This window comes from Nicotiana attenuata, chromosome 4 (genome assembly GCF_001879085.1).
Source record: "Nicotiana attenuata strain UT chromosome 4, NIATTr2, whole genome shotgun sequence".
In the NCBI taxonomy this organism is placed as follows: domain Eukaryota; kingdom Viridiplantae; phylum Streptophyta; class Magnoliopsida; order Solanales; family Solanaceae; genus Nicotiana; species Nicotiana attenuata.
Window position 1 is genome coordinate 4,968,350 of NC_031992.1, and position 27,584 is coordinate 4,995,933.

General features: G+C 37.4%; 5 protein-coding genes, 1 non-coding gene and 1 pseudogene across 8 annotated transcripts; 4 read left to right on the forward strand and 3 right to left on the reverse strand.

The window, feature by feature from the left end:
• Positions 438-2,968, forward strand: LOC109224862 (tubby-like F-box protein 6). 2 transcript variants are annotated; one of them, XM_019389420.1, is made up of 4 exons: positions 438-1,247; positions 1,335-1,422; positions 1,758-1,881; positions 1,964-2,968. In XM_019389420.1, the coding sequence occupies exons 1-4, from the start codon at positions 852-854 to the stop codon at positions 2,631-2,633; spliced, it is 1,278 nt and encodes a 425-aa protein (XP_019244965.1). In that variant the 5' UTR covers positions 438-851; the 3' UTR covers positions 2,634-2,968. The 2 variants fall into 2 exon arrangements, with proteins under 2 accessions (XP_019244965.1, XP_019244964.1); XM_019389419.1 differs by having other exon boundaries at positions 439-1,247; positions 1,749-1,881.
• Positions 8,461-10,663, forward strand: LOC109224863 (annotated as a pseudogene).
• LOC109225046 lies at positions 11,020-12,240 on the reverse strand. Its single transcript, XM_019389639.1, has one exon. It carries the CDS (start codon positions 12,238-12,240, stop codon positions 11,020-11,022), a length of 1,221 nt encoding a protein of 406 aa, XP_019245184.1.
• LOC109224865 (vegetative cell wall protein gp1-like) lies at positions 18,040-18,713 on the reverse strand. Its single transcript, XM_019389423.1, has one exon. The coding sequence runs from the start codon at positions 18,625-18,627 to the stop codon at positions 18,046-18,048; it is 582 nt and encodes a 193-aa protein (XP_019244968.1). The 5' UTR covers positions 18,628-18,713; the 3' UTR covers positions 18,040-18,045.
• LOC109224864 (CBS domain-containing protein CBSX3, mitochondrial-like) lies at positions 19,076-21,098 on the forward strand. 2 transcript variants are annotated; one of them, XM_019389421.1, is made up of 6 exons: positions 19,076-19,374; positions 19,666-19,978; positions 20,084-20,165; positions 20,338-20,411; positions 20,492-20,552; positions 20,629-21,098. In XM_019389421.1, exons 2-6 carry the CDS (start codon positions 19,673-19,675, stop codon positions 20,769-20,771), a joined length of 666 nt encoding a protein of 221 aa, XP_019244966.1. In that variant the 5' UTR covers positions 19,076-19,374; positions 19,666-19,672; the 3' UTR covers positions 20,772-21,098. The 2 variants fall into 2 exon arrangements, with proteins under 2 accessions (XP_019244966.1, XP_019244967.1); XM_019389422.1 differs by having other exon boundaries at positions 19,080-19,374; positions 19,736-19,978.
• On the forward strand, positions 22,208-25,955 carry LOC109224867 (protein RADIALIS-like 3). Its single transcript, XM_019389424.1, has 2 exons — positions 22,208-24,896; positions 25,795-25,955. The coding sequence occupies exons 1-2, from the start codon at positions 24,655-24,657 to the stop codon at positions 25,820-25,822; spliced, it is 270 nt and encodes an 89-aa protein (XP_019244969.1). The 5' UTR covers positions 22,208-24,654; the 3' UTR covers positions 25,823-25,955.
• Positions 26,345-26,417, reverse strand: TRNAA-AGC. The gene has a single exon. It is a non-coding gene; the product is annotated as a tRNA-Ala (tRNA).

Consider the following 27,584-nt stretch of genomic DNA (forward strand, 5'->3'; position numbering starts at 1 on the left):
GAGCAGAACTTTCGGGATCCAATTAGCGGACGTGGCCCCACTCACGGTGGTGTTCGTGAAGCCGGTGGGGACAGTGCTGACAGCGGCGGCGGTTGTGCCATACAACGTTACGCACGATCTCTCGTTTCGAAATACAAAATATTATGTAAATTAATATTTAAATCACAAGTATAAAAATTGAAACTTGAGACTGGTAAAATTTGCATTTAATTGGTTTAATTCATGAATAAATATTATCCTTTGTATTCTACCTAGACATTGGAACTCTTAACGAAACTTACGAACTTATGCATACAATTGTACCGGCAAATTGGCGTGTCGTTATTTCCAAAGTTTGATTGTGCTTTGTGTTTGGGAGACATTGGAGCGTGAACGGCTTTAGCGTATCAGTTCGTTTTTTGCTTTTGGATCAGCGAAATTCGCTAAATAGGTATTTCTTTTCACCTTTTTTCTTTTGTTGTTGTTGAGAAAATTAAAATGCGGAGTTTTTTGGTATTTTAGATATTTCTACATTCTCCCAGTCTAAAAACTCATCGTATTTACTTTGCATGCTTAATTCCACATTTTCTCATCAAACGTTTGATTTGGAAGAAAAAGTTGCAGGCTTTTTGGATTTTATAGTAGTAATAGTTTTTTTGGCTAAGAAGTGTTAGATAATGTGGCTATTATTTTCAATTTAAAAGCTTCTTTGTTGAGAATTTCAACATCAAGAACTAAGCTTGAGGTAAAATGGAGCAAAAATTGGAGTTGGAGGGAACTCCTTTGCATATTCAGTAGTGTGAGATGATAGACTTTGATGATGTTCCTTTTGTTAGTTCAACATTACTTTTTTTAGTGTATCCTTTGATTCCATGATTATTACTCAGCATACAAGTAGTCGAGGGAATGAAATGGCACTGAAATCAATTATTCATGAGATTAAGGGAGTAGGAGATAATGTAGATAGCAAATCAAAAAAGCAAGCTGAGAGGAAGTGTGTATTGAGCCGTGGAAGGTCATATGTGGCTCCTGAGAGGTTAACATCCTCTCAATGTATATTCGTTCAAGAAAGTCTGTGGGCGAGTTTGCCACATGAACTGCTGCTTGACATAATCCAGCGAATAGAGGCAAGTGAGATAACATGGCCTGCCCGTAGAGATGTAGTTACTTGTGCCTCTGTGTGCCGGTCCTGGAGGGAAACAACCAAGGAGGTTGTTAGGACTCCGGAGCAATGTGGGCTGCTGACTTTCCCTGCGTCGTTGAAGCAGGTAGATTGGATGTTGCATCATTTTTCTTGTTTGTTTAGCCGTTTAATAGAAATCTGATCGTGATTTCTCTTTGTCAATTCTTGTTAGCCTGGCCCTAGAGATTGTCCAATTCAATGCTTTATAAAAAGAGAAAGGGCAACATCAACTTTCCGGTTATATCTTGGCCTGAGTCCTGGTACATTATGATTCTCTCACCCTCCTTTGTGTTACTTAATTCGATTTCGTTATTTTGTTTATTCAAGTTTATTGCTTTGGATTTCTTGTTACATTTGTGGTCAACCTGGTTGCTTTCCTAATAATGTATGCACTTTGTGCTTTTTCTCCCTCCAGTTGTGATTCAGTTCCTGAACGTCTTTCTTATATCATTGATTCCAGCATAAGATACCTTATCCAACACTACTTGTTTTTTCTTCTGTCTCACTGTTATTACACCATCTTGGTGATTAAGACCATAACTTGTGAGAAATAACCTAAATAGGTCTGATGATTCAACATATTCAGCTCTTTCAGGGGATGCCAGTAAATTGCTATTGACAGCTAAGAAGGTTAGAAGGGCCACGTGCACTGACTTCTTAATATCCATGTCAAAAGATGATTTTTCCCGGGCAAGTGATTGTTATGTTGGGAAATTGAGGTTCGTATGAAGCTTCATCTTATTCTTTGTCTTAAGAAAAAAATGACAGATTGTCCTGCTACTAATCGCTTCCACTGATCAGGTCTAATTTTCTCGGGACTAAGTTTGTCATTTATGACGCTCAGCCACCATCCAACTTGTTGATCCAGTCCAGTGGTATGTTGTATAAAAAGTTTCCATCGAAGAGGGTAGAGCCGAAGCAGTTATTTCGAAATCACAATGTGGGTACCGTATCTTATGAAGTCAATGTTCTACGTACAAGGGGACCAAGAAGAATGCGGTGCACTATGCATGCGATCCCTTTCACTGCAATTCAAGAAGGTGGATCTGCTCCTACACCAGCAACTTTCGGAGAACATTCTCATTGCAATTCATCTTTAGTATCAGCAGTTTTGAATAGGGAGATCGAAGATTCGATTTGTAGTTGTTTCGATGAGCCAGCTAAAACAATTAAAAAGAGTGCAGATCCTTTGATTTTGAGGAATAAAGCTCCAAGATGGCATGAACAATTGCAATGTTGGTGTCTAAATTTTAAAGGGCGTGTTACAGTGGCCTCTGTCAAGAATTTTCAGCTGGTGGCCTCCTCCGGCACATCCCAGAGCGTCCCAATTACAGAACAAGAAAAAGTAATCCTACAATTTGGGAAGATAGGGAAAGACATTTTCACCATGGATTACCACTACCCCCTATCGGCGTTCCAAGCATTTGCAGTTTGTTTAAGTAGCTTTGACACCAAGCCTGCTTGCGAGTAGCCTCTTTTTCTTTTTCTTTTGGCTACTATTACTTGCCATTTTGTGCTTTTGTCTTCAATGTTGTATGTATATATATATATATATATATATATATATATATATATATTCTCTCCTTAGGAAGGATCTTTTATGTGCAGGCTGTAGGTTGTCTCTAGTAGGAATTTGGCTGATATGATTTTAAGTTGCATGCAAGTGTTCTTCCTGCAAAAGTGGCAATTCTGTTGTATTCTTCAGCGTGCTGAACTTATTCGAACATTAAGTCAGTTTGGAAGAAGTAATTTGCCTTTTAACTAACATATATGTCTTCTTTCTTCCCCTTGCCCTATTTTTCTCTCAAAAGCAGATTTTGGCCAAAATTTCGAAATGCACATCAAAACGAGACAGTAAAGAACAACATTTCATTACTATCACATTTCATAGATCACAGCCATCTCTATTGCAGTTGCTTTAAGCAGATATCATTGAGTATGTACACAAGGATTTTATTACCGATTACATGTATTACAACTGTAGTTTTCAAAGAATATCTATCTCGTTATCATCACTCTTCTCCATGCAGCCAACATGGCAACCATGTCGCGGAGATTTTTCAGGGTTATCTGGATCAGAATCACTTGGTTCAAGGAAAAGGCCTGTGAGGCATCTTCTTCTGATCTTTGGCTCGTATGTAAGTTTCTGGGCTGGGGTTACATTAAATTCAGCCTTGTGTGCCTCAAAGGGTCCTGTTTTCTCACTTGATCGTATAGGTTCTGAAGGCATATGAGGGAACAACATATGTATACCTGGATTTTTTGCCGCAATGGCACTGTCAAATGTAATTGAGTTGTTCAGGCCCTGCACGTTGCAGTTTAGATATGCCTCTATTTCTTGATCTTCCATGGTCCTTGCATCTTTTGGTCGTCTTCCCTCTGAATATCCTTCTGCATCTGTGGCATCGGCACTTTCATCTGGATTCAGTTTGTAGCCTCTGTGAATATGAATTGCCCCTTCTTTTCTGGATGAGTCAGAACCAAGTTGCATAGATGCTCCTCTATTATCTCCTGCAAGGGTGATCACGCTAACCGGTCCCTCTTCCAAATTTTGCTTCCCATCTCCAACTGCCATCCTATGAATAAACTTCGAGATGTTATCTTTTACCTCTTTGTTTAGGGGTATATCTTGTTCAGCGAAACCTGCAGTTTCCTTACTAGAACTATTGACAATTGTTTTGTTCTTTGGCTCAGAAGAAACTGTTTTTTTATGTTTTCCATTAGAGACCAGGTTCACCCGAATTTGGTCGTTATCAGAATTGGATTGCTTCTCTGTATATGCTTTCTTTGATTGAAACGCAGTGCCTGGCTGCTTAGTGGATGTCAGTAAACCACCAATTTTTTCTCCTGTACCATAGTTTTTATCCCTCCTCTCTTGCTCAACTTCCTTCACTTCTCTAGTTTCCTGGATGTTTGTCTCTGACTGTCTCACCATCTTAGGTTCATCAATGATTCCTGAAGAATCTGATATCTGGGATGGTTCTTGTGTAATGCTTCTAGTGGATTTCACCTCTGATAGTTCTGAAGGTTGCATTACCTTTTCAGGTGATTTAACTTTTGCTTCAGCGACTGTGTCAGATATGGTCTCTTTCTTGAGAAGCTCCATTTGTTCTGACTGTGGCCGAATTGCTGTGAACTTTGGTTCTTTTCCAGAAATTGATTTAAGTGCTTCAGTGGATTTGGAAGAAGGCTCTGAGCTATCTTGTAACTGTTTCAGTGGAGATGTTGGCTGAGCAATAATCTGATCCTTTTGTTGCATTTGAGAGGTTATACCAGATGGAAGATTTGAAGAAGTACTCTGGCTTGCAGGAGGAAGTACCTTTGAGCTTAATTGGTCCATTGAGAGGACTTGGGGATCCTTGCGTGTTGGGGAAGATATCGGGGTCATTTCTCGTGATTGAGGAGCTGAACGAGACGGGGATGGAGCTGGAGGCGGGGAAATGCGAGACTTAGTTGGCACATCAGATAGTGAGGCTGGTTGAGAACTGATCCCTTGCTGTTCTTGAGATGGTATCAAGGGTTGAGACCCAATTCTGGACGCCCGAGTTTGAGAAGGGGGTGAGGGAGCAACTCCTGGAGGGGTAGATGGTCCGCTCTGAGCTATTGTGGATATAGGGGTGGTGGTTATGGCAGTGGTAGGGGTTTGAGTTTCAGATTTCGGACTAGCTGGAGCATTTGCAGGTGTAGAGTTTGTGGTCGATGACTGGACTGGGGCTTTGCTTTCAGCTGATGGTTGAGGAGGAACTGTGGTACTTTCAGGTAAAGGGCTTGTGTTTGTGGTGGAGGGCTGGATAGGGGCTTTGCTTTCAGCTGAAGTTTGAGGAGGAATAGGGGTAGTTTCAGTTAAAGGGCTTGTACTTGTGGAGGGCTGGCTAGGTGCCTTCATTTCAGCTGAGGGCTGAGGCAGAGGCGGAGATGCTGGTATCGGGGTGGTTGTACTGGTGGGGACCTCATTACGGCCTTGAGTGCCAGCTGAAGGTTGAACTGGTGAAGAAGGCTTTGCAGATGTTGTGGTTGAGGTGGCGCTTGGTGACTGCTTGCGAGTTGGGTTTTCAGTTGTAGGACTGGAGGACGGCATAGCTGTGGGTGTACTGCTGCTGGAGGGCTGTGAAGCAGCTCGTGAACCAGTACGAGTTGTGGGAGCGCGACTTGTTGGCTGAGTAGATGGTTTGCTTGCAGGTGTTGGAGCTGGAGATGGAGTAGGTGCAGGTTGTGACCAAGGAAGACGGAAGCGGAATGTGGATCTTCGTTCCATTTTACTAGGATAAATGTTATGAAGCAAAAGAAATTTGATGTTCAATTGTCCGATGATGATATGCAGCCAGTTAGAAGCATCACTATATAAAGGTTTGCTTTTGATACCTTTGAACATTTGAAGACTTTAGAATGTCTCAGCTTGCCTTCTTACCTTCACCTTTTGCTTCTTTTCCTTTCGCCGCAGGTAACCTTTCTCTGGAATTCCTATAATGAAATTTGCCTTATGGTTGAGGTTAGCATCTAACTTTGTTTCTTCTCTGCATGGATTAGCATAATCCACTTTAAAGTATTTTTTGGCCATTGTTCGACTCTAAAATGCAAAACCATTTTTTGCACAACGTTTTTCATGATTATTCTTTCTTGGATGTAACTTGAATTTCACAGAAATTCCACAACCACACAATGCAATAACTCTTAACCGTATTCAAAAGCCAGCAATATGAAGGCAAATTATTTTATTTCCTTGTTAAAGAATATCAAGGGAAAAAGAACTAAGCTAAATGTGAAAGAAAGCAGCAACTAAAAAGCTATTTTCCTTTAAAATACTCAATTACCTCTCCAAGAAGCAAAGCATTAGAAGAAAAAATTGCATTAACAGACATGGTCTTTCCTGATTTAGTAGTTCAAGAAAAGAACACAAGAATGGAAATCATATAAACGACAAAGGGGAGAGTGCTCTTTCTTCTCTTGTGACTATCAAGTACAATATAATCAATCAGACCAAATTGCCATTCGAAGATTTCTTTTCCTCGTTTTAAGGTAAGTTCTTTCATTTCTCTGCTACTTCATGAACACTGAGAACTACTTTCACATGGCATATTCTACAGCCCGTTCCTTGTTTCAACATTCATTTTGATGAACACAACACAGGCAAACATAAAAGCATTTATTATTTCTTGAAAAAAAGACAGCTATAGCGAATAATTTGGAGTTGGACGTTCATTTATCACGTCTGTAATGTACTTACCAATTATCATTAGTATCTCTACAGTTACCAGATACAGACAAGTGACTTATAAGCATTTGATAGTTTTGTACCATAATCACAGTAACACAATGCAAGGTCTTCTGCGAATGGTTAGATCATGTCATGAGAAGCTCAAGGTTACAATTCTACAGAACCCGCAACTCAAAAGCACTAGTGAGATGAACAAAGTATTCGCAAGATTTGGATTTTATAGTAGTAATAGTTTGTTTGGATAAGAAGTGTTAGATAATGTGGCTATTATTTTCAATTTAAAAGCTTCTTTGCAGAGTCCATTATTCAAATTGTCACTCAACTATCTCAAATTATCTCCTAAAGTCATTTTTCTTTCGTTTGTAACAACAAAGTCACTAAACTATGCCTATTGCACTCAGAAGGTCACTCAACTAGATTTTTCATATTTTGGATTGCCAAATACCTATTTTACCCTCTAAATTATAAACATTTATCTTCTTTTTATTTTTTTTTAACTTTTTAATAATATAATTTTTTCCTTTTTAATTTATATTATGGACTTACCTATAGAATAAATAATATTATTTATAAATTAAAAAAATAAAAACTATTTAAGCATATATAATGCTGGAATAATAAAATAATGAGCATAGTAAAAAAAATTAATTAGAATAATTTGTTAGTAATAATAATTCTAGTATTAACAAAAAAAATTCAAAATTTATTTACACAATTCAGAATGAAAGAAAATAAAGGTTGTAAAATATATATTTCATGCACATAATATAAAAGTAATTATTTAAATAAAGGTATTTTTATAATACACATTATATATTCTTGAAAATTATGCTCAATTATATTATATATATTCCATGCACCAGGGGCGTATCTAAGGGGGGTTCCATGGGGCACGTGAACCCATGATCCCCTCCCTAAATCATGTATAGCAATGTTATATTTTTTTTATTATTTTTAAATATATGTTTGTGCACTCATGCTCAAAGTATTATATAATGTGATTGGTTATTGGGTGTATCTCTCTATGTGAGGTTGTGAGTTCAAATCTTATGTCAATCTTATTGTTTTTTCCTCTTTTTTTTTTTCTGGAACTAGACGCCCACGGGAGATGGGCATGTCTGGTGTTATTTATTGCGTATTTTAAGTACTTTTTCTTTTTATTTCTTTTTGTTTGGTTTATTCTTCAAAATTTTCACACATTGAAATTTCTGTTCTTCTTTTGTCGATATAAAATCTTATATGATTAAACAAAATATGCATATTAAAACTAGAAGTAGTGTATGATGTAGCATATAGTCAATGGGTTCAACTGATCCCAATATTTTCAACATGAAAAATAAATATAGATGTAAGAAAATTACTATTTAAAAAAAAAAATTGAACTTATAATTCCAAAAGTGTAATGGGTAGCAATCGTAAGAACTAAAAATATTGAACCCATAAATTTATATTTTGGATACACCTCTTTTTAATAGTGCACCCATCCTCTCAAAATCCTGGATACGCCTCTGCCATGCATGACTTAACATAGCATATTTTACCCTATACAGATAGTCCTCCTGCTTTCCGGTGACATAACTTTGTGTCGTCGGAAAGTTGGTAGAAACATAATAATATAATTGAGCCTAATTTTCAAGAATATATAATGTATATTATAAAAATACCTTTATTTAAATAATTATTCTTATATTACGTGCATGGAATATATATTTTACAACCTTTATTTTTTTTCATTCTGAATTGTGTAAATAAATTTTTGAATATTTGTTGTTAATACTAAAATTATTATTACGAACAAATTACTCTAATTAATTTTTTTACTATGCTCATTATTTTGTTATTCCAGCATTATAGATGCTTAAATACTTTTTATTTTTTTAATTTATAAATAATTTTTATTTATTCTATAGGTAAGTCTGTAATATAAATTAAAAAGGAAAAAATCATAATATTAAAAAGTTAAAAAAATAAAAAGAAGATAAATGTTTATAATTTAGAGGGTAAAATAGGTATTTGGCAATCCAAAATTTGGAAAATCTAGTTGAGTGACGTTCTGAGTGCAATAGGCATAGTTCAGTGACTTTGTTGTTACAAACTAAAGAAAAGTGACTTTAGGAGATAATTTGGGATAGTTGAGTAACCATTTGAGTAATTGACTCGAATTTGAACATCAAGAACTAAGCTTGAGGTAAAATGGTTGCAAAAATTGGAGTTGGAGGCAACTCTTTCGCATATTCAGTAGTGTGGTATGTAGACTTTGATGTTCCTTTTGTTAGTTCAACATTACTTGTATCCTTTGATTCCATGATTATTACTCAGCATACGAGTAGTCAAGGGAATGAAATGGCGATGAAATCAATTATTCATGAGCTTAAGGGGGTAGGAGATAATGTAGATAGCAAATCAAAAAAGCAAGCTGAGAGGAAGTGTGTATTGAGCCTTGGCAGGTCATATGTGGCTCCTGAGAGGTTAACATCCTCTCCATGTATATTCGTTCAAGAAAGGCTGAGGGCGAGTTTGCCACCTGAACTGCTGCTTGACGTAATCCAGCAAATAGAGGCAAGTGAGATAACATGGCCTGCCCGTAGAGATGTAGTTACTTGTGCCTCTGTGTGCCGGTCCTGGAGGGAAACAACCAAGGAGGTTGTTAGAACTCCGGAACGATGTGGGCTGCTGACTTTTCCTACGTCATTGAAGCAGGTAGATTGGATGTTGCATTATTTTCTTGTTTGTTTAGCTGTTTATTAGCAAACTGACCCTGATTTCACTTCTTGAATTCCTGTTAGCCTGGGCCTAGATGTTGTCCAATTCAGTGCTTTATAAAAAGTGGAAGGGCAACATCAACTTTCCGATTATATCTTGTCCTGAGTCCTGGTAAATTATGATACTCTCGCCCTCCACTTTGTTCTTGATCTATCAATTCAAGTTTATTACTCTGACTTTCTAATTATATTTGTGGTCAATCTCGTTGCTTTCCTAATAAATAGAAAATGTATGCACTTTGTACTTTTTCTCCCTCCAGTTGTGATTCAGTTCCTACATCTCTTCCTGATATCATTGATTCCAGCTCAAGATACCTTATCGAACGCTACTCTTCTGTCTCACTGTTATTACACCATCTTGATGATTCAGATGATAACTTGTGAGAAATTATCTTATATAGGTCTGATGATTTCAACATATTCAGCTCTTTCAGGGGATGCCAGTAAATTGCTACTGACGGCAAAGAAGATTAGAAGGGCCACATGCACTGACTTCTTAATATCCATGTCGAAAGATGATTTTTCCCGGGCAAGTGATTGTTATGTTGGGAAGTTAAGGTTGGTATGAAGCTTCATCTTATTCTTTGTCTTAAGAAAAAAAGGCCAGATTGTCCTCCTGCTACTAATTGCTTCCATTGATCAGGTATAATTTTCTCGGGACTAAGTTTGTCACTTATGACACTCAGCCACCATGCAATTTATTGATCCAGTCCAGTGGTGTGTTACATAAAAAGTTTGCTATGAAGAAGGTAGAGCCAAAGCAGTTATTTGGAAATCACAATGTGGGTACCATTTCTTATGAAGTCAATGTCCTACGTTCAAAGAACACGTTCAGTGCAATTCATCTTTAGTATCAGCAGTTTCAAATAGGACAGTCCAAGATTCTATTTGTAGTTGTTTCGATGAGCCAGTTGAAACAATTCAAAAGAATACAGAACCTTTAATTTTGAGGAATAAAGCTCCAAGATGGCATGAACAATTGCAATGTTGGTGTCTGAATTTTAAAGGCCGTGTTACAGTGGCCTCTGTCAAGAATTTTCAGCTGGTGGCCTCCTCCGGCACATCCCAGGGCATCCCAATCACCGAACTAACAAAAGAAATCTTGCAATTTGGGAAGATAGGGAAAGACATTTTCACCATTGATTACCACTACCCCCTATCGACGTTCCAAGCATTTGCAATCTGTTTAAGTAGCTTTGACACCAAACCTGCTTGCGAGTAGCCTCTTTTTCCTTTTTCTTTTGGCTACTATTACATGCCATTTTGTGCTTTTGTCTTGAAAATTGCGTATATATACTTTTTTTTAGCCCTCTCCTTAGGAAGGATCTTTTATGTGCAGGCATAGGAGGCATAGGTTGTTGTCTAGTAGGAATTTGGCTGATATGCTTCTAGTGCATGCAGTATTTTGCCTGCAAAAGTGGCAATTCTGTTGTATTCTTCAGCATGCTGTACTTACTCGAAAATTCTGTCAGTTCGCAAGAAGTAATTTGCCCTTTAACTAACATAGTGACGTTCTATCTTCTCCTCTCTTTTTTTCCCTTTTTATCTTCTTTCCCTATTTTTCTCTCTTAATCAGATTTTGGCTAATCAGATTTTGCCAAGCATTAGGGTAGGCTGCCTACATCACACCCCCTAGGGTTGCAGCCCTTCCCCGGATCCTGCGTGAACGCGGAATGCTTTGTGCGCCGGGCTGCCCTTTTAATCAGATTTGGCTAGTATTCACATATGCACATCAAAACGAGGAAGTAGAACAACATTTCATAACTATCATGTTTCATATATCACAGCCATCTCAAGTGCAGTTGCTTTAAACAGAGGTTATTGAGTATGTACAAAAGGATTTTAACTTTTAACAATTACATGTATTACAACTGTAGTTTTCAAAAAATCTCTATCTCGTCATCATTACTCTTCTCCATGCAGCCAACATGGCAACCAGGGTTATCTGGATCAGAATCACTTGGTTCAAGGAAAAGGCCTTTGAGGCATCTTCTTCTGATCTTTGGCTCGTATGTAAGTTTCTGGGCAGGGGTTACATTAAATTTAGCCTTGTGTGCCTCAAAGGGTCCTGTTCTCTCACTTGATCTTATAGGTTCTGAAGGCATACGAGGGAACAACATATGTATACCTGAATTTTTTGCCTCAATGGCACTGTCAAATGTAATTGAGTTGTTCATGCCCTGCACGTTGCAGTTTAGATATGCCTCTATTTCTTGACCTTCCATGGTCCTTACATCTTTTGGTCGTCTTCCCTCTGAATTTCCCTCTGCATCTGTAGTTGCATCGGCACTTTCATCTGGATAGCCTCTGCGAATGTGGATTGCCCCTTCTTTTCTGGATGAGTCAGAACCAAGTTGCATAGATGCTCCTCTATTATCACCTGCAAGTGTGATCACACTCCCCGGTCCCTCTTCCAAATTTTTCTTGCCATCTCCAATTGCCATTCTATGAATAAACTTCGAGATGTTATCTTTTACCATTTTGTTAAGGGGTATGTCTTGTTCAGTGGAAACCGCAGTTTCCTTACTGGAACTACTGGCAACTGTTTTGTTCTTTGGCTGAGATAAAACTGTTCTTGTATGTTTTCTGTTAGAGACAGGGTTCACCCGAATCTGATTATTATCAGAACTGGCTTGCTTTGATTGAAAAACAATGCCTGTCTGCTTTTTGGATGTCAGGAAACCACCAATATTTTCTCCTGTACCATAGTTTTTATCCCTCATCTCTTGCACAACTTCCTTCACTTCTCTAGTTTCCTGGATTTTTGTCTCTGACTGTGTCACCATCTTAGGTTTGCCATTGATTCCTGAAGAGTCTGATATCTGGGATGGTTCTTCGGTAATGCCTCTAGTGGATTTCACCTCTGATAGTTTTAAAGGTTGCATTATTTTTTCATGTGACCTAACTTTTGCTTCAGTGTCACATATGGTCTCCTTCTTGGGAAGCTCCATTTGTTCTGACTGTGGCCGAAGTGCTGTGAGCTTTGGTTCTTTTCCATAAATTGATGTAAGTGCTTCAGTGGATTTGGAAGAAGGTTCTGAGCTGTCTAATTGTTTCAGTGGAGATGTTGGCTGAGCAATTGTCTGATCCTTTTGTTGCATTTGAGAGGTTATACCAGATTGAAGATTTGAAGAAATACTCTGGCTTGCATGAGGAGGTACCTTTGAGGTTAATTGGTCCGTTGAGAGGACTTGGGGATCCTTGCGTGTTGGGGAGTATAGTTCAAGTGAAAGAAACGGAATGGGCTTCAAAACTGATCCCCTGGCGATACTTGACTGATCCCAGGTATCAAAGGTAAGAGTGGTTGGCACATCAGATGGTGAGGCTGGTTAAGAACTGATCCCTTGCTGTTCTTGAGATGGTATCAATGGTTGAGACTCAGTTCTGGATGCCCGAATTTGAGAAGAGGGTGAGGGAGAAACTCCTGGAGGACTAGATGGTCCGCTCTGAGCTATAGTGGATGTTGGGGTGGTGCTTATGGTAGTGGTAGTGTTGAGATATATGGAGCACATGTGAAGAGGCCCAATAGTTGATAAGTAGTTCTGGGCCCATTATGTACAGCTGGCCCATTTCATTTGTACTGATTTCTTTGGTTATTAGTATATTAGGCCCATTTTCTATTAGTAAGGGGACAAGATATACAATTGTACAGAACATTCCAGATTATTGATGAAATAAGAACTCTCTTCTTCTTCTCTTACCTCACCCGATTCAGGGTTTTCTTTCACTTCTTTTCTTTTTCAATTTCTGCAAACAATCAACTTAACATGGTATCAGAGCGGGATTTATTGGAGCGATCTCGACCTCAGCTATCGTCCGATCCTAGCCTTGAACGAAGTTTTGGAGATTTTCTCGGTGCGGTGATTCTATGGCAGTGAAAGAAAAAAAATTAGGTCTTTTCGCTCTCAGGATTTCAAATTTGATCTTCGTTATTCTTTACCTTTTCGATTTTGCAGACGATTGGTAAACTTTTCTCATTTTCCTGATTGCATGTTCGATTTGAGCTGATTTCTAGGGTTACATCTATTGTGAATTCACAACTCTACGGATATTCTTTTTGTTGAAACTTTATTGTTGAATTGATTAGTTACAATGAGTGATAATGAGAATTTGACTGAGGAGCTTCGTCGTACCACAACTAGTTCTGAAGGTTTTGCTGAATTTACTCTTGATCCTTGTCATCCTTTCTATATTCATCCATCTGACAGTCCTGGTAGTCAATTAGTCACTATTCCCTTTGATGGAACTGGTTTTGTTATTTGGCGTAGCAGTATGTTGACTTCTCTCTCAGCTAAAAACAAATTAGGTTTGGTAACTGGTAGGATACCTCAACCTTAACTTGATTCTCCTTATTACTCCTTTTGGGAACGTTGTAATAACATGGTAAAAGCTTGGATTACTAACTCCTTGAGTAGAGAAATTGCTGTGAGTGTTATGTGTTTCAATACTGCTAGTGAAGTCTGGAGACATAAATGATAGGTATGGTCAGTCAAATGGTTCCAAGTGTATCTAAATTCAAAGGGAAATTAGTAGAGCACCTCTCAAGGGACATCTGATATAGCCAGCTATTTTACCAGAATGAGAAGTCTCTGGGATGAGCTTAATTCTGCTTATGTTGGACCAACATGTTCATGTGGTGCTCTTCCTAAATTCAGTGAGGAACCAACACTTGTTCCAGTTTCTCAGTGGGTTAAATGAGTCCTATTCCACAGTCAAAAGTAGCATCTTAATGATGTCCCCTTATCCAAGCATCAGCAAAGCCTATTCCCTTTTACAACAAGATGAAAGTCAAAAGGAAACTAAGTCCATAGCCCCTGGGTTTTCAGCTGATTCAGCAGCCTCATTCTCTGCTTCATCTGGAATATCCTCCTCCACAAATAGGTCATATAATCAGAGGGTAAATTTTGAGTCCAAGAGGCCTACCTCTCATGTAATTTGCAAATATTGCAAGAAGCCTGGGCATAGTATAGACAAATGCTATAGACTTCATGGCTTCCCAGCTGATTTCAAGTCCACCAAGTCCAAGAAGTCTGCTGCATGTGTTCAAGTGGGGGATTCTTCTCCAAGGAACTTGATTGCTGCTGGCTCTAGCAACAATTCTTCAGACTCTGCTTATGGTTTCAGCAAGGAGCAATATGAACATCTCATGACTCTCTTCCAACAGGCAAATATTTCTTCTGGTTATCCTCAGTCCACTTCTCCTGGAGAAAATGTTGGTTTTGCCAACTTTGCAGGTGTGTGCAATCTCCCTGTAGATCAGTTCCCAGCAGTAAATTCTGTTATACATTCCTTGTCTGCTCAGTTAGGAAAAATTCCTTGGATTTTAGATTCAGGTGCAACAAACCATATGACCCCTTACAAACAGTTTTTACACAATATTAAACATCTAACTTCCCCTTACTTAATCACCTTGCCAAATGGATATAAAGTGAAAGTTATTTCTACTGGATCCCTGCACCTTAGGCAGGATATAACTTTACACAATGTTCTTTTGGTTCCTTCCTTTCAATTCAATTTAATTTCTGTACATCAACTTCTTTGTCAATTGAAAGGTCTAGCAATATTCAGCAGTTTCTCCTGTTTTCTACAGGGCCCTTCTCTGAAGAGGCCATTGGAAATTGGTAAAGCTGCTCATGGGCTCTATTTTCTGCTACTTGACATGGTTAACCCTTCCCTTACTTCTAATGTTTCTTGTTCTACTGTTTGTAATTTTCCTACAGCAAATGTTATTCCTAGTTTTCCCAGTTCTACTTGTAACCCATCTAGTACTATCAATAAAATGGATCTATTTTGGCATCAAAGATTAGGCCATGTACCATTTCATAAGCTGAAATCTATTCCATGTTTGTCTACTCAAGTATCTTCTAAACAATCATTTATATGTTCTATTTGTCCTATGGCTAGACAACAAAGACTACCTTTCCATAATAGTCACATTCTTTCAACTGTACCCTTCCAGTTAGTCCATATAGACATATGGGGACCCTACCACACTAACACATACAATGGTTTCAGATATTTCATCATTTTGGTAGATGATTTTACTAGAGTCACCTGGACACATTTATTATCCTCCAAAGGCAATGCTTTGTCTGTTATCAAAGCTTTCACTATGATGGTCAAAGTTCATTTCCAGTCTTCTGTTCAATCTTTTAGATCAGACAATGCTTTTGAATTAGGTAGTAGTTCAGAGGCTATATCCTTCTTTGCTGATAATGGTATCTTACACCAAGCCACTATCTCTCATACCCCACAATAAAATGGGGTGGTCGAAAGAAAACACAAACATCTTTTGGAAACTTCCAGAGCCCTTTTGTTTCAATCTAAACTCCCTACCAAGTATTGGGGTGAATGTGTATTAACTGCCACTTACATTGTCAATAGACTACCTTCATCAGTCTTGGGTAATACTACTCCTTTTGAAAAATACATGGAACCCCTCCAGCATATGACCACCTGAAGTCATTTGGTTGCCTTTGTTTTGCAACTACCCCTAAACCTGGGAGAGACAAATTCCAGCCTAGAGCTGTTGCTTGTGCTTTCCTTGGTTACCCTCTTTGGAAAAAGGGATATAAGTTGCTTAATCTCTCTACTCATTCTGTGTTTTTTTTCAGAGATGTAGTTTTCCATGAGCACATATTTCCATATTCCTCTGCCCCATCTTCTTCTGTTTTTCCTCCTCCTTCTGTTTCATTTGAAGATTCTCCTCCTTTTCTCTCTTCCACTACTCCCTTATCACCTTCTCCCGATTCTAATTCTGTCTCTCCTGATTCTGATCTTGTGCTACCTACTGCACCTCCTTCTGATTTCTCTCCTTCTTCCTCCAACCATCAGGAACCTCCTGTCATACCTGTTTCTTCCTCTACCTCTCCTCCTCCCACTAATCCTGCACCTTCTTCTTCTCCCACCTTGCCGGTTAGGCATTCTACTAAGGTTTCCAACCCTCCCTCCTACTTATCAGACTATATTTGTTCTTCTGTTCTTCCTGCCTGCCCTGTTTCTACAAATTCAAAGATTTCTACTACTGAGCTACAGTTGCAGGAACCCCACTATTATCAGCAAGCTGTCTCACATCCTGCTTGGCAAGAAGCCATGCTAAAAGAGTTCCAAGCTCTTGAAGCTAACCATACTTGGGATATTGTTCCTCTCCCTCCTCACAAGAAACCCATTCCTTGTAAGTGGGTGTACAAAATTAAAAAGAAATCTGATGGCACTGTTGTAAGATACAAAGCCAGATTAGTCATAAGGGTTGACACACAAAAGGAAGGGATAGACTACAATGAGACTTTTTCCCCAGTTGATAAATTCACTACTATTAAGTGCATGCTCTCTCTTGCTGCTAAAAAGGGGTGGACTGTTTATCAACTAGATGTCAACAATGCTTTTCTTCATGGTGATCTCCATGAAGAGGTTTATATGAGGCTGCCTCCTGGTCTAGTGGTTTCTGGTTATTCTTCCTCCTCTTCTCCACTAGTTTGCAAGCTCAAAAAGTCTCTCTATGGCCTCAAATAAGCCTCCAGACAGTGGTTCTCTAAATTGTCTGAAGCTTTGGTTTCCAGAAGTTACCTATCTAGCAAAATTGATTATTCATTGTTCACTAAGACTTCTGGGGGCTCCCTGACTGTCCTGGCAGTATATGTCGATGACATTCTATTGGCAGGAGATGATACTTCTGAATTGGATGCTCTTAAGGCTTTTCCGGATGCTATTTTCAAAATCAAAAACTTAGGCTCTGTTCACTACTTCTTGGGTTTGGAAATTATACAACAACCCCAAGGTTTCTTGATGTGTCAGCACAAATTTACATCTGATCTCTTAGAAGAGTTTCACTGTGATCATTTCACCCCTGTCAATACTCCTCTTGATCATTCCATCAAACTCTCTTCTGCTATGGGAGAGCCCCTTTCTGATCCTAGCATCTACAGACGGATTGTGGGCAAGCTTAATTTCTTGTGCCATACAAGGCCTGATATTGCATATTCAGTCCAACATCTTAGTTAGTTTCTTCAAGCTCCTCAAGTTCCTCGCATTCTAGCTGCTATACATGTTTTGAGGTATCTGATGAAAGCTCCTGATTTGGGTATTTTCCTTCCTAAGTCTACTGACTTTTCCCTCTTGGCTTATTCTGATTCTGATTGGGCCACTTGTGCCCAGACTCGGAGGTCTGTTACTGGGTATTATATTACTTTAGGGGGCTGCCCTATCTCCTGGAAAAGCAAGAAACAACCCACTATCTCTCTCTCCTCTGCTGAGGCAGAGTATCGAGCTCTACGCAAAGTGGTTGCTGAAATTTCTTGGCTTGTTCGCTTATTGGCTGATCTTGGGTTGGTTATTTCCAGTCCTGTTCCTGTGTTTTGTGATAGCCAAGCTGCTTTGCATATCGCCAAGAATCCGGTCTTCCATGAACGCACTAAACACATTGAGGTTGATTGCCACTATGTTCGGGATAGCATACAATCTGGTCTCATCACTTTACATCATGTATCTTCTTCTGCTCAACTTGCTGACATTCTCACCAAGTCCCTTCCAGGCACCACTCATCATCATCTCCTTGGCAAGCTTGGGGTGTCAACACCCTCAAGCTTGAGTGACACCCCAAGCTTGAGTGGGGGTGTTGAGATATATGGAGCACATGTGAAGAGGCCCAATAGTTGATAAGTAGTTCTGGGCCCATTATGTACAGCTGGCCCATTTCATTTGTACTGATTTCTTTGGTTATTAGTATATTAGGCCCATTTTCTATTAGTAAGGGGACAAGATATACAATTGTACGGGACATTCCAGATTATTGATGAAATAACAACTCTCTTCTTCTTCTCTTACCTCACCCGATTCAGGGTTTTCTTTCACTTCTTTTCCTTTTCAATTTCTGCAAACAATCAACTTAACAGGTAGGGGTTTGAGTTTCAGACATTTGCTGGTGTAGAGTTTGAGGTCGATGGCTGGTTAGGGGCTTTGCTTTCAGCTGAAGGTTGAGGAGGAATTGGGGTAGTTTCAATTAAAGGGCTTGTGCTTGTGGTGGAGAGCTGGATAGGGGCTTTGCTTTCAGCTGAAGGTTGAGGAGGAACTGGGGTAGTTTCAGTTAAAGGGCTTGTGCTTCTGGTAGAGGGCTGGCTAGGTGCGTTCATTTCAGCTGAGGGCTGAGGTAGAGGCGTCGGAGATGTTGGTATTGGGGTGGTTGTACTGGTAGGGGCATCATTACGGCCTTGAGTGCCAGTTGAAGGTTGAGCTGGTGAAGAAGGCTTAGCAGATGTTGCGGTTGAGGTGGCGCTTGGTGGCTGCTTGCGAGTTGGGTTTTCAGTTGTAGGACTGGAGGACGGCGTACTGCTGCAGGAGGGCTGTGAAGCAGCTCTTGAGCCAGTACGAGTTGTGGGAGCGCGACTTGTTGGATGAGTAGATGGTTTGCTTGCAGGTGTTGGAGCTGGAGATGGAGTAGGTGCAGGTTGTGACCAAGGAAGACGGAAGCGGAACGTGGATCGTCGTTCCATTTTACTAGGATAAATGTTATGAAGCAAAAGAAATTTGATGTTCAATTGTCTGATGATGATATGCAGCCAGTTAGAAGCATCACTATATAAAGGTTTGCTTTTGATACCTTTGAACATTTGAAGACTTTAGAATGTCTCAGCTTCCCTTCTTACCTTCACCTTTTGCTTCTTTTCCTCTCACCGCAGGCAACTTTTCTCTGGAATTCCTATAATGAAATTTGCCTTATGGTTGAGGTTAGAATCTAACTTCGTTTCTTCTCTGTGTGCATTAGCATAATCCACTTAAAACCATTTTTTGCACAACGTTTTTCATAATATTCTTTTTTGAATGTAACTTGGATTTCACAGAAATTCCACAACCAGACAATCAATAACTCTTAACGGTTGCAAAAGCTAGCAATATGAAGGCAAATAGTTATATTTCCCTGTTAAAGAATATCTCTGCATGAAGCAAAGGAAGAGGGAAAAAGAAGAAACTAAGCCAAATGTGAAAGAAAGCAGCAATTAAAAAGCTATGTCCCTCTAAAATAGTCGATTACCTCTCCAAGAAGGAAAGCATTAGAAGCAAAATTCACATTAACAAACATGGACTTAACTGATTTAGTCAAGAAAAGAACACAAGAATGGAAATCATATAAACGACAAAGGGGAGAGTGCTCTTCCTTCTCTTGTGACTCTATCAAGTACAGTATAATCAATTAGCTGAGACCAAATTGCCAGTTGAAGATTTCTTTTCCTCATCTTAAGGTAAGTTCTTCCATTTCTCTGCTACTTCGTGAACACTGAGAACTACTTTATGTCTCAACATTCATTTTGACGGAAACATAAAAGCACATTTATTATTTCATGAAAAAGACAGATATAGCGAATAATTTGGAGCTGGGCGTTCATTTTATCACGTTTGCAGTGCACTTACCAATAATCATTAGTATATACAAACAAGTGACCTATAAGCATTTGATCGATGGTGTAATCATTAGTATATACAAACAAGTGACCTATAAGCATTTGATCGATAGTGTTGTACCATAATCACAGAAACACAATGCAAGGTCTTCTTCGAATGGTTAGATCATGTCATGAGAAGCTCAAGGTTACAATTCTACAGAACTCGCAGCTCAAAAGCACAAGCGAGATGAACAAAATATTCGCAAGATTTGGACGTGTCATCTCCTTCCCCACGATGCAAAACAAGGAAGCCAATGCCATAATGGTATCACAGTCCACAATGCAGCAAAAAGGGTTAGAGAATACAAAAGTATCTGATGTATTACTGACAAAGGATGGAGAAGAAAGTGGTTCATGGCTTTGTTGTCGGACAAATGACACAGCTTATGATGCTATCAAACAAGTATGTTGCTAAACTTCAACATCAACATAGAATGTTAACAATGTTTATTTATGTGATAGACATACAAATAACACTGTTAATATGATGATGGTGACAAATTTGTAGATGGCAGACAATAACATCGGATCATTGGTGGTTCTAAAGCCAGGAGAGAATCAACTGATAGCTGGAATTATAACAGAAAGAGGTAATTAGCCTTCCAAGTCACATAGACGAGACTGCAAAACTTTCTATTACACAATTTGTGCAGCAATAGACATTTTGCTCAATTAGATAAAAATGTTGAACTTCTTCATCTATACTTCAAAGAGTTTCTTACCGAAAAATTATGTGATTTTTGTTTTTTTTAATGAGAGCAGACTATCTGCGGAAGGTAATTGTGCAGGATAGATCATCTAAATACACAAGAGTGGGAGATATTATGACTGAGCAGGTACCCTATATATTGTCTTCTTGGTTTATTTGGCCATCTCATTTCTGTTTTTCTGCTCAATATTCCTACCTTTGCAACAGAGCAAGCTCATAACAGTCACATCCGACACAAACATTCTTCAAGCGATGCAACTCATGAGTGGTAAATACTACAACTTGTTCAACTAATGGAAATGGATATGATTTAAGGAAAATGATCGAATGTTTTATGATTACAGAACATCACATACGACATGTTCCAGTGATAGACGGAAAGGTGGTAGGCATGATTTCTGTTGCAGATATTGTCAAAGCTGTGGTGGAGCAACAAACTGGAGAGGTGAACCAACTGAATCAATTTATTCGAGGGGATTACTACTGAAAACATATTTAGCAAAGCTACTGATATCAAAGTTGCTTGTTGATACCAAACCACTACTGGCATTTTCTGCACAAGTTTAAAAAAAACATTAACATAATTTACTTTCTTCCTCTTCTATCATATAAATAATTAAATTTGTAAGACTTAAACTTGATTTGGAGGGGTGCGCCAGGCCCGTGCAGTAGTGCAACGCATGGGCGACACGTGAGAACCCATGTAGCAAGCTACCTTAATGGACTCTCCCCCTTAAAGAATTGAGTTAATATCATGTGGGCCGATGGCCCACATATCAGATATTAAACTGATAAGAACAGATACTACACTTGATCTTAGCCAAAAGGCCGAGAAAGGTATGCTAGAACAAAATGACGGGCCTTTGATTTTATAGCGACTCTCTGCTGTCTTCTTATTAGCATCTTCCGATATGGGAGCTGCTTCAATAAGCTTAAGGTGCTAAACTATATGTATAATCAAACCAAATTTTATGAACTAATATATGTTCATATCTGAGACATATAAATGTACAATACGAAAGGTGGGATTACAAAGAAACGAAGGAACAGTGATTAAAGCAATGATGTTTATTTTTTTGGAACTTACTGCCAAACATTTTAATGAGTTTTTGATATCCACATAAGGTCAGGCTGTTAAAAGGGTGTGTATGGAAAATCTTTAGAGAGGGCTAGTGTAACTCATTATCATTAGTTTTGTGGAAATGCCTGTGATTATGCGGATTAAATGTTATCAAACGCATTTAGGAAACAAAAATGTTCCTAAAGCAAGTCATCCATACATATCATTCCTTATATTATTATTCACCCAATAGTATAAAATATCAATATTATTATTCACCGCATAAACAATCATTATGAATAATTTCAGCATAACTAGTACATGAACCAAACAACCTTAATACACATTCTTATCAAGCTTGGGCTTATTCGTTACAGCACGATTTAGGCACCAATGAAAGATCCTTATGGTTTTATGACCACCAACCTACGCATACTGCAATATAAACCGGGGCAGACCTAGCATAGTATTTGCAGGTTCGGCCGAACCTAGTAACTTAGATCTAAACCATGTATTTGTCTTATAAAATTAATTGAATATGTATAAGTTACTAATTTAGAACACAGTAACATAAACGAACTAGAATCCCGAACCCACAAGCTTCAAATCCTGGCTCCGCCTCTGATTATATAAATATCACAAACCAAGATAAGGTCATCAAAGAAAGCAATAATTTCAATAATTTTGACATCTCTTAGGAAGTTGTCTTTTATTTCTAACCACTGAATACCAGAATCCAATAATATACCACTAGAAAGCTAGAAAACATTCCTCAAAAAGACATGCTGATTCTGCATATCTTAATTTCCTCTTTGGAATTCTCCTTTTACCAGCCATTTGCTTATCAGACCTTAAAAAAGCAAAGAGAATAAGACAAGAGAATTCCATTCTGATCAAAAGTATGCAAGTGCTCAGCATATTGCTGTTATAAACGCTCTCCTTAGAAAGACAATTGTTCTAATTCACAGCTATGCGCGCGCAAGCGCCCACATTTGACTCAGAAAAGAAGAAAAACATATCCAGAATATAAATATAAGATGAGAAGATACTTCTCCTGCATCTATCTTTTTATCATTTGGAACATTTCATCATCCGAAAAGAAAAAGATAAAAAGAAAGGGAAAGAAAATGAAGTAAAACCACCTGCTTATTCTATTTGTGGCAAATTTATTTGTTGATTCAATCAGTATATATCTTTTCAACAAAATATTCTCTTTTTGGCATATCCAAATATTCCAGCATTAGTGTGCTCCTCAAGCTTTTTTAACTAGCATACGACTGAATAATTGTTAAAAGGTCTAATCTCAGCTCCTCTGATTTTTTGAGAAGTCACTGATATCATCTCTGTTAGATAAGACCTTTCTTTTGGACGAGAGAGACGTGCAAGATTTGTTTCATCTTGACTGTTAAACATACTTCCTACCAGATAATTAAAACAAATTTCTACTTCATTGCAGATTCAAACATTGATATCTCAAATAAATAAGTTTCCATAGTAAGTAGGTCTTAGTTGGCATGAACTCTCTGCGGTTTTGGAACTTGCGTATTACCTACATATGGTGTAGAAATAAGCTGAGAGCTCCCTTCTGTTTCCAGATAGTCTCCTGATATAAGTGTTGCACACACTTATAACATATATTGAACAATCTTTGTCAGGAAATTTTTTTCACTTCTTTCAAGTTTGATTACCCTTGAGAAAATTCCTAGCTTCGCCACTAGTTGCACACTTTTCCCACTAAAAATGTATGTAAAAAGAAAATCTAATTCTTCTTCTTCCCAAGTAAAAGCTTGTCATGAATGGAAAAATGAGAAATTCAAGTTAAATTGTTTCCAAATTTAGAAAGATTCTTTTCTTTTCTAAACGGAGTAATGGCAATAGTGACATCCTTTTTGAAACAAAGAGAGTGATACCAGTAAACTAGATAACTTGATAGTACTTAATTTAAGTAAATATATCTAAGAACCTTATGGTTATACTATTTTTAGATTGAAGAGACAATGAATAATAAGTTGCTTAATATTCAATCAATTATATAGAATCTTTTGACATAGAAATGGAGGATATTTTGGACATTTAAATCAAGGTATTAGAGGAAAACAGAATACTAAGAGAGTTAGGGGGAAACACATGGTTTTCAAAACCACAAGGAGGCTCCAGCCGTATTTACATGAGATACTTAAACATCAGATACTTTGTTGTATAACAACATAGATTCCTACTGCAGTATTTTGCTAGAACATTAACTACTATCAGATTTGACAAAAGGTGTCCCTTCACCTCCTCTCCCATGTTGGCAGACAGTATCTCAAATGAAAAAGGTCTCAAAGCAAGTGGTCTAAAAGGGACAATTCTCCCCTTTTTGGTAATTTTGAGAGGCTTTTTGAGAACTACTACTTTGACTCAAAAGTAATTCATCTAAGAATGACAAACGCCTCAATGTGATCCAAACTGGAAAGGCCGTTATGGCAGAAACTAACATAACAAGAAACATTAGTAAGAAGCAATGCATACCTACACCTTATCTTAAAAAACAAAAGGAGGGAATTCTGTAGATGCGGTAATAGAAATAAGCACAGGGTGACTCCATTTCTATAGAGAATAAACATAAGCAGCAGTCACTTGCCTGTTCCAACTTGCAACTCGGAATCATAATTTGATACAACTATAAGCAACCTAATACTTATAACCATTCAAATGTAAGATGATAAAACTTAAAGAACAATGAAATTGAGTTATTTTAAGCTCTTTTCACTTTGTCATAATTCGTTATCATCAAAACATAAAGATCAACAATGCTTAGGTTAATGCACGCATTGTCAACAAATGACTGGCAGATAACAATTGAAGGATGACAAATGGTTTACCAATTGACACAGAATTTAAGCAACATTTCGCAACCTAGAAGCTGGCAAAATATCTTGATAATTATTTTTCAGCTTAAATATTATAAAACAATGGCGCGTCTATCATAGCCATAGAATTGGAATTAGGGGATCTAATCTCCTCCAGCTGGGTGAATTTCTTATCTGATCCACTTGCTGATGACATTACTTTCCAAATAAAGCAAGCAAAGTCACAAATACTATTTCCTTATTCTCCTTCCACCTATTCCCATTAGCATTACTTCAATAACCATGTATTCCACCTCCCCTAAAAGAAAACGAAATATTCGCCAACTTGCCAGAAACCAAGACCACTCCTCCAGCTTATAAGGAACTAGCTAGCTTAGCATTATCTTGTCCATACCATTCACTTGAGTACTTGACTTTGCCTGAGGTAGCTCACAACCCTCTATCCCTATTAATCAATAATGGCCTCATGGACTACAAGGCAAAACAAGAAGTTTGAGGAGGCTTTGGCTTTATTTGACAAGGAAACTCCTGACCGCTGGCATAACATTGCCAGGTGTGTAGGTGGAAAATCAGCAGAGGAAGTGAGGAGGCATTATGAGTTGCTTGTGAAGGATATCATGCAAATTGAAAATGGCCAAGTACCTTTGCCCAATTACAAAGCCGTTGGAAGCAATAGCAGAGGTTATGCCAATGAACAAAGGTATAGCAAATCTCTACTCTCCACACAGCCAAACTAATCTTTTCATCTACATAAAAGTCAATGATACATTCTGTATTTTTAAGGCTAAGCATTTTGTTATATCTGCCAATCATTAATTTTCACAAAGATGATTTAAGAAACACCATCAAAATGTTATCTATTACGCTTGTTAACAAAACAAAGTATGTAAAACTTGGTAACTTTGATAATTTACATACCCTGTATAGATTCCATATGTTGTTATTCTCCTATTTCTGGTACTGCTTATTAACCACCTTTCCATTTTTAGTAACTTTAAGTCAAAGGCTAGTCACTCTCCTTGTTATACAAAAAAAAAAAAAAAATTGACCCCTATATTCTAAAGAATAAATGCTTAAAGCTTCAACTTTTTGCAAGTGGAAAGTTTAGAGATGTCTGCACATTTACCTATTAATTAAGCTTCTAAATAATGAAATATAATCCTACTTGTTTAGATCACGTGCACAAGTCCTACATCTCGATCCCCTACCACCTCATTATACAAAATACAATTGTTTCTAGTGCTGATCATACATATCATCACATGATTCAACAAATATTTTATGAGCTCCTCACATTCCTCAATAACCCTTCAGCAATCCCAATTAGTCACTTATCAAGAAGATAATTTCAGCAGCACTTACACTTGAAAGAAAACACCCTCTGTGTCAGCAGCACTAAGAATATATGCAAAAAGAGGACTAATTAAGAGTTACTTCTGATAAAGTTGGACAAATCTCTGAACTCAAATTGATAATGTTTTGCTGAATTTCAAACTTCCTTTATAAAAAATAGTAGTATTTGTTTCTCAGACAAATAAACAATGGTTATTTCCTCATCATTGATCAATTTTTTTACATGCCTATTTCTTATTGAACAGGCTTCTGAAGAACCTGAAGCTACAGTGAGAACAAATTTGCAGCCAATGCTCAATAACATCACAAGTTCTCCACTAAATGTGAAAGCATAAGTTGTGAATTCATGTATTAGTTTATGAAGAAAGCAAATGCATAATATATATAGATATAATGTCTGCTTCGATTCACTTCTATCTTAGTGTATTTTGTTCCTAAAATCAAACTAAAAATACACGATTCAAAATAAGAACAGTTTTATTACATGAATAAAACAGGAGAAGGTAGTACAAATTACCTCTTCACTGGATTTTCAACCTCATGCAACCCTATACCAATTGAAAGGTGAAGAAAAGAAAGAACAAAAATCAGCGAATTTCGGATGACAAATGGTTCAATGCGAAAAAGAAGTAAAAATTAAATGACTTAGCTCCTGAGAAGACGTTGATCAACCATCTAAACTCTGAAGATAAAGTAGCCGGAAAATGTGAGTCGATCGTCGGTTATCTGCAAATGCAGAGACGGCGACAAAAATCCCAAAATTGTGAAGTGAACCGACCCATAAAAAAAATGAACTGGAGATGCGGGGTATCGATCCCCGTACCTCTCGCATGCTAAGCGAGCGCTCTACCATCTGAGCTACATCCCCATGTTGAGATTACGCGCTAGTCAAAACAATAATTGTAACGAATTAAAACAAATATTACTAAAGAAAAAAGGCTAAAATCTAAACTTATGCCTAGACACTTAAACTTGACATTTAACTACCTTGTTAAATAAACACTTTAACTATCCTTGTGACCAAATAAATACCTCTTGTTATTATAAGCTTGTCTCGTGCACACCCCTACAATAGACATCAGATGTAGGGGTGTTCACGAAAAACTAAATCAAATCAAACTGACGGAAAAAAAAAAGTTAATAGTCTTTTGATTTGATTCTGGTCTTGAATTTTCAAAAATGACCAAATTGGTTTTATTTTGATATTGAATCAAAAAATTAATTTTAAAAAATGAATCAAACCTGCTATAAAAATACCTATTTAAAAATTATTATTACAAATATATATATATATATGTATTTTTTATATAATTTTTTTAAAATTTTATGATACATATTTATAATTTGCACTCCTAGTTTGTAGTCTAGTTCTTTGCTTTTATTGTAATATCATTTTTTGCCATTACATTCTAGTTTGATAATCTTTATTTGTCAAGTCCAAGTACCCATTTCTTATTAAAAATAATATATCTTTAATTAAGTCCTTAAAAAAAGAATTAAGCCAAACGGATTCCTAATCCTACTTGTTTTAGACCATGTGCGTAAGTCCTACAGCCTGATCCCCTACCACCTCACTATAAAGATAAGATTATATATTCGGATAAAATTTCCTCAATCACCATCTCTTGTACCAGCAATTGGCCGATTATACGATCAAGTTTTGATCTTGAGAGTCTAAATATTGAGTAAATTTTATGGGTGGTCATTCAGTTTTATGTTCATTACCCAAAAGTTATTTTCTTTGTTACTTAAAAGTTATTCAACTTCGTGTTCATTACTTAAAAGTCATTTTTTTTTTGTTACATAAAAATCATTTTACCTTGCTCTAATTATCACAAAAGTGACCTTGGCTAAATTTTATAATGCTATTACTTGAAAAGTCTATTATGCTCTTGACATTATATAGATCCTCTCATTTATTTTATACTTTCTATATTATATATTGTATAATATATTTTTACCTAGATATTTTATCTATAATTAAAATAGCTTAATATTATTTTATTTATTATTTTTATAATATATTTATACATTT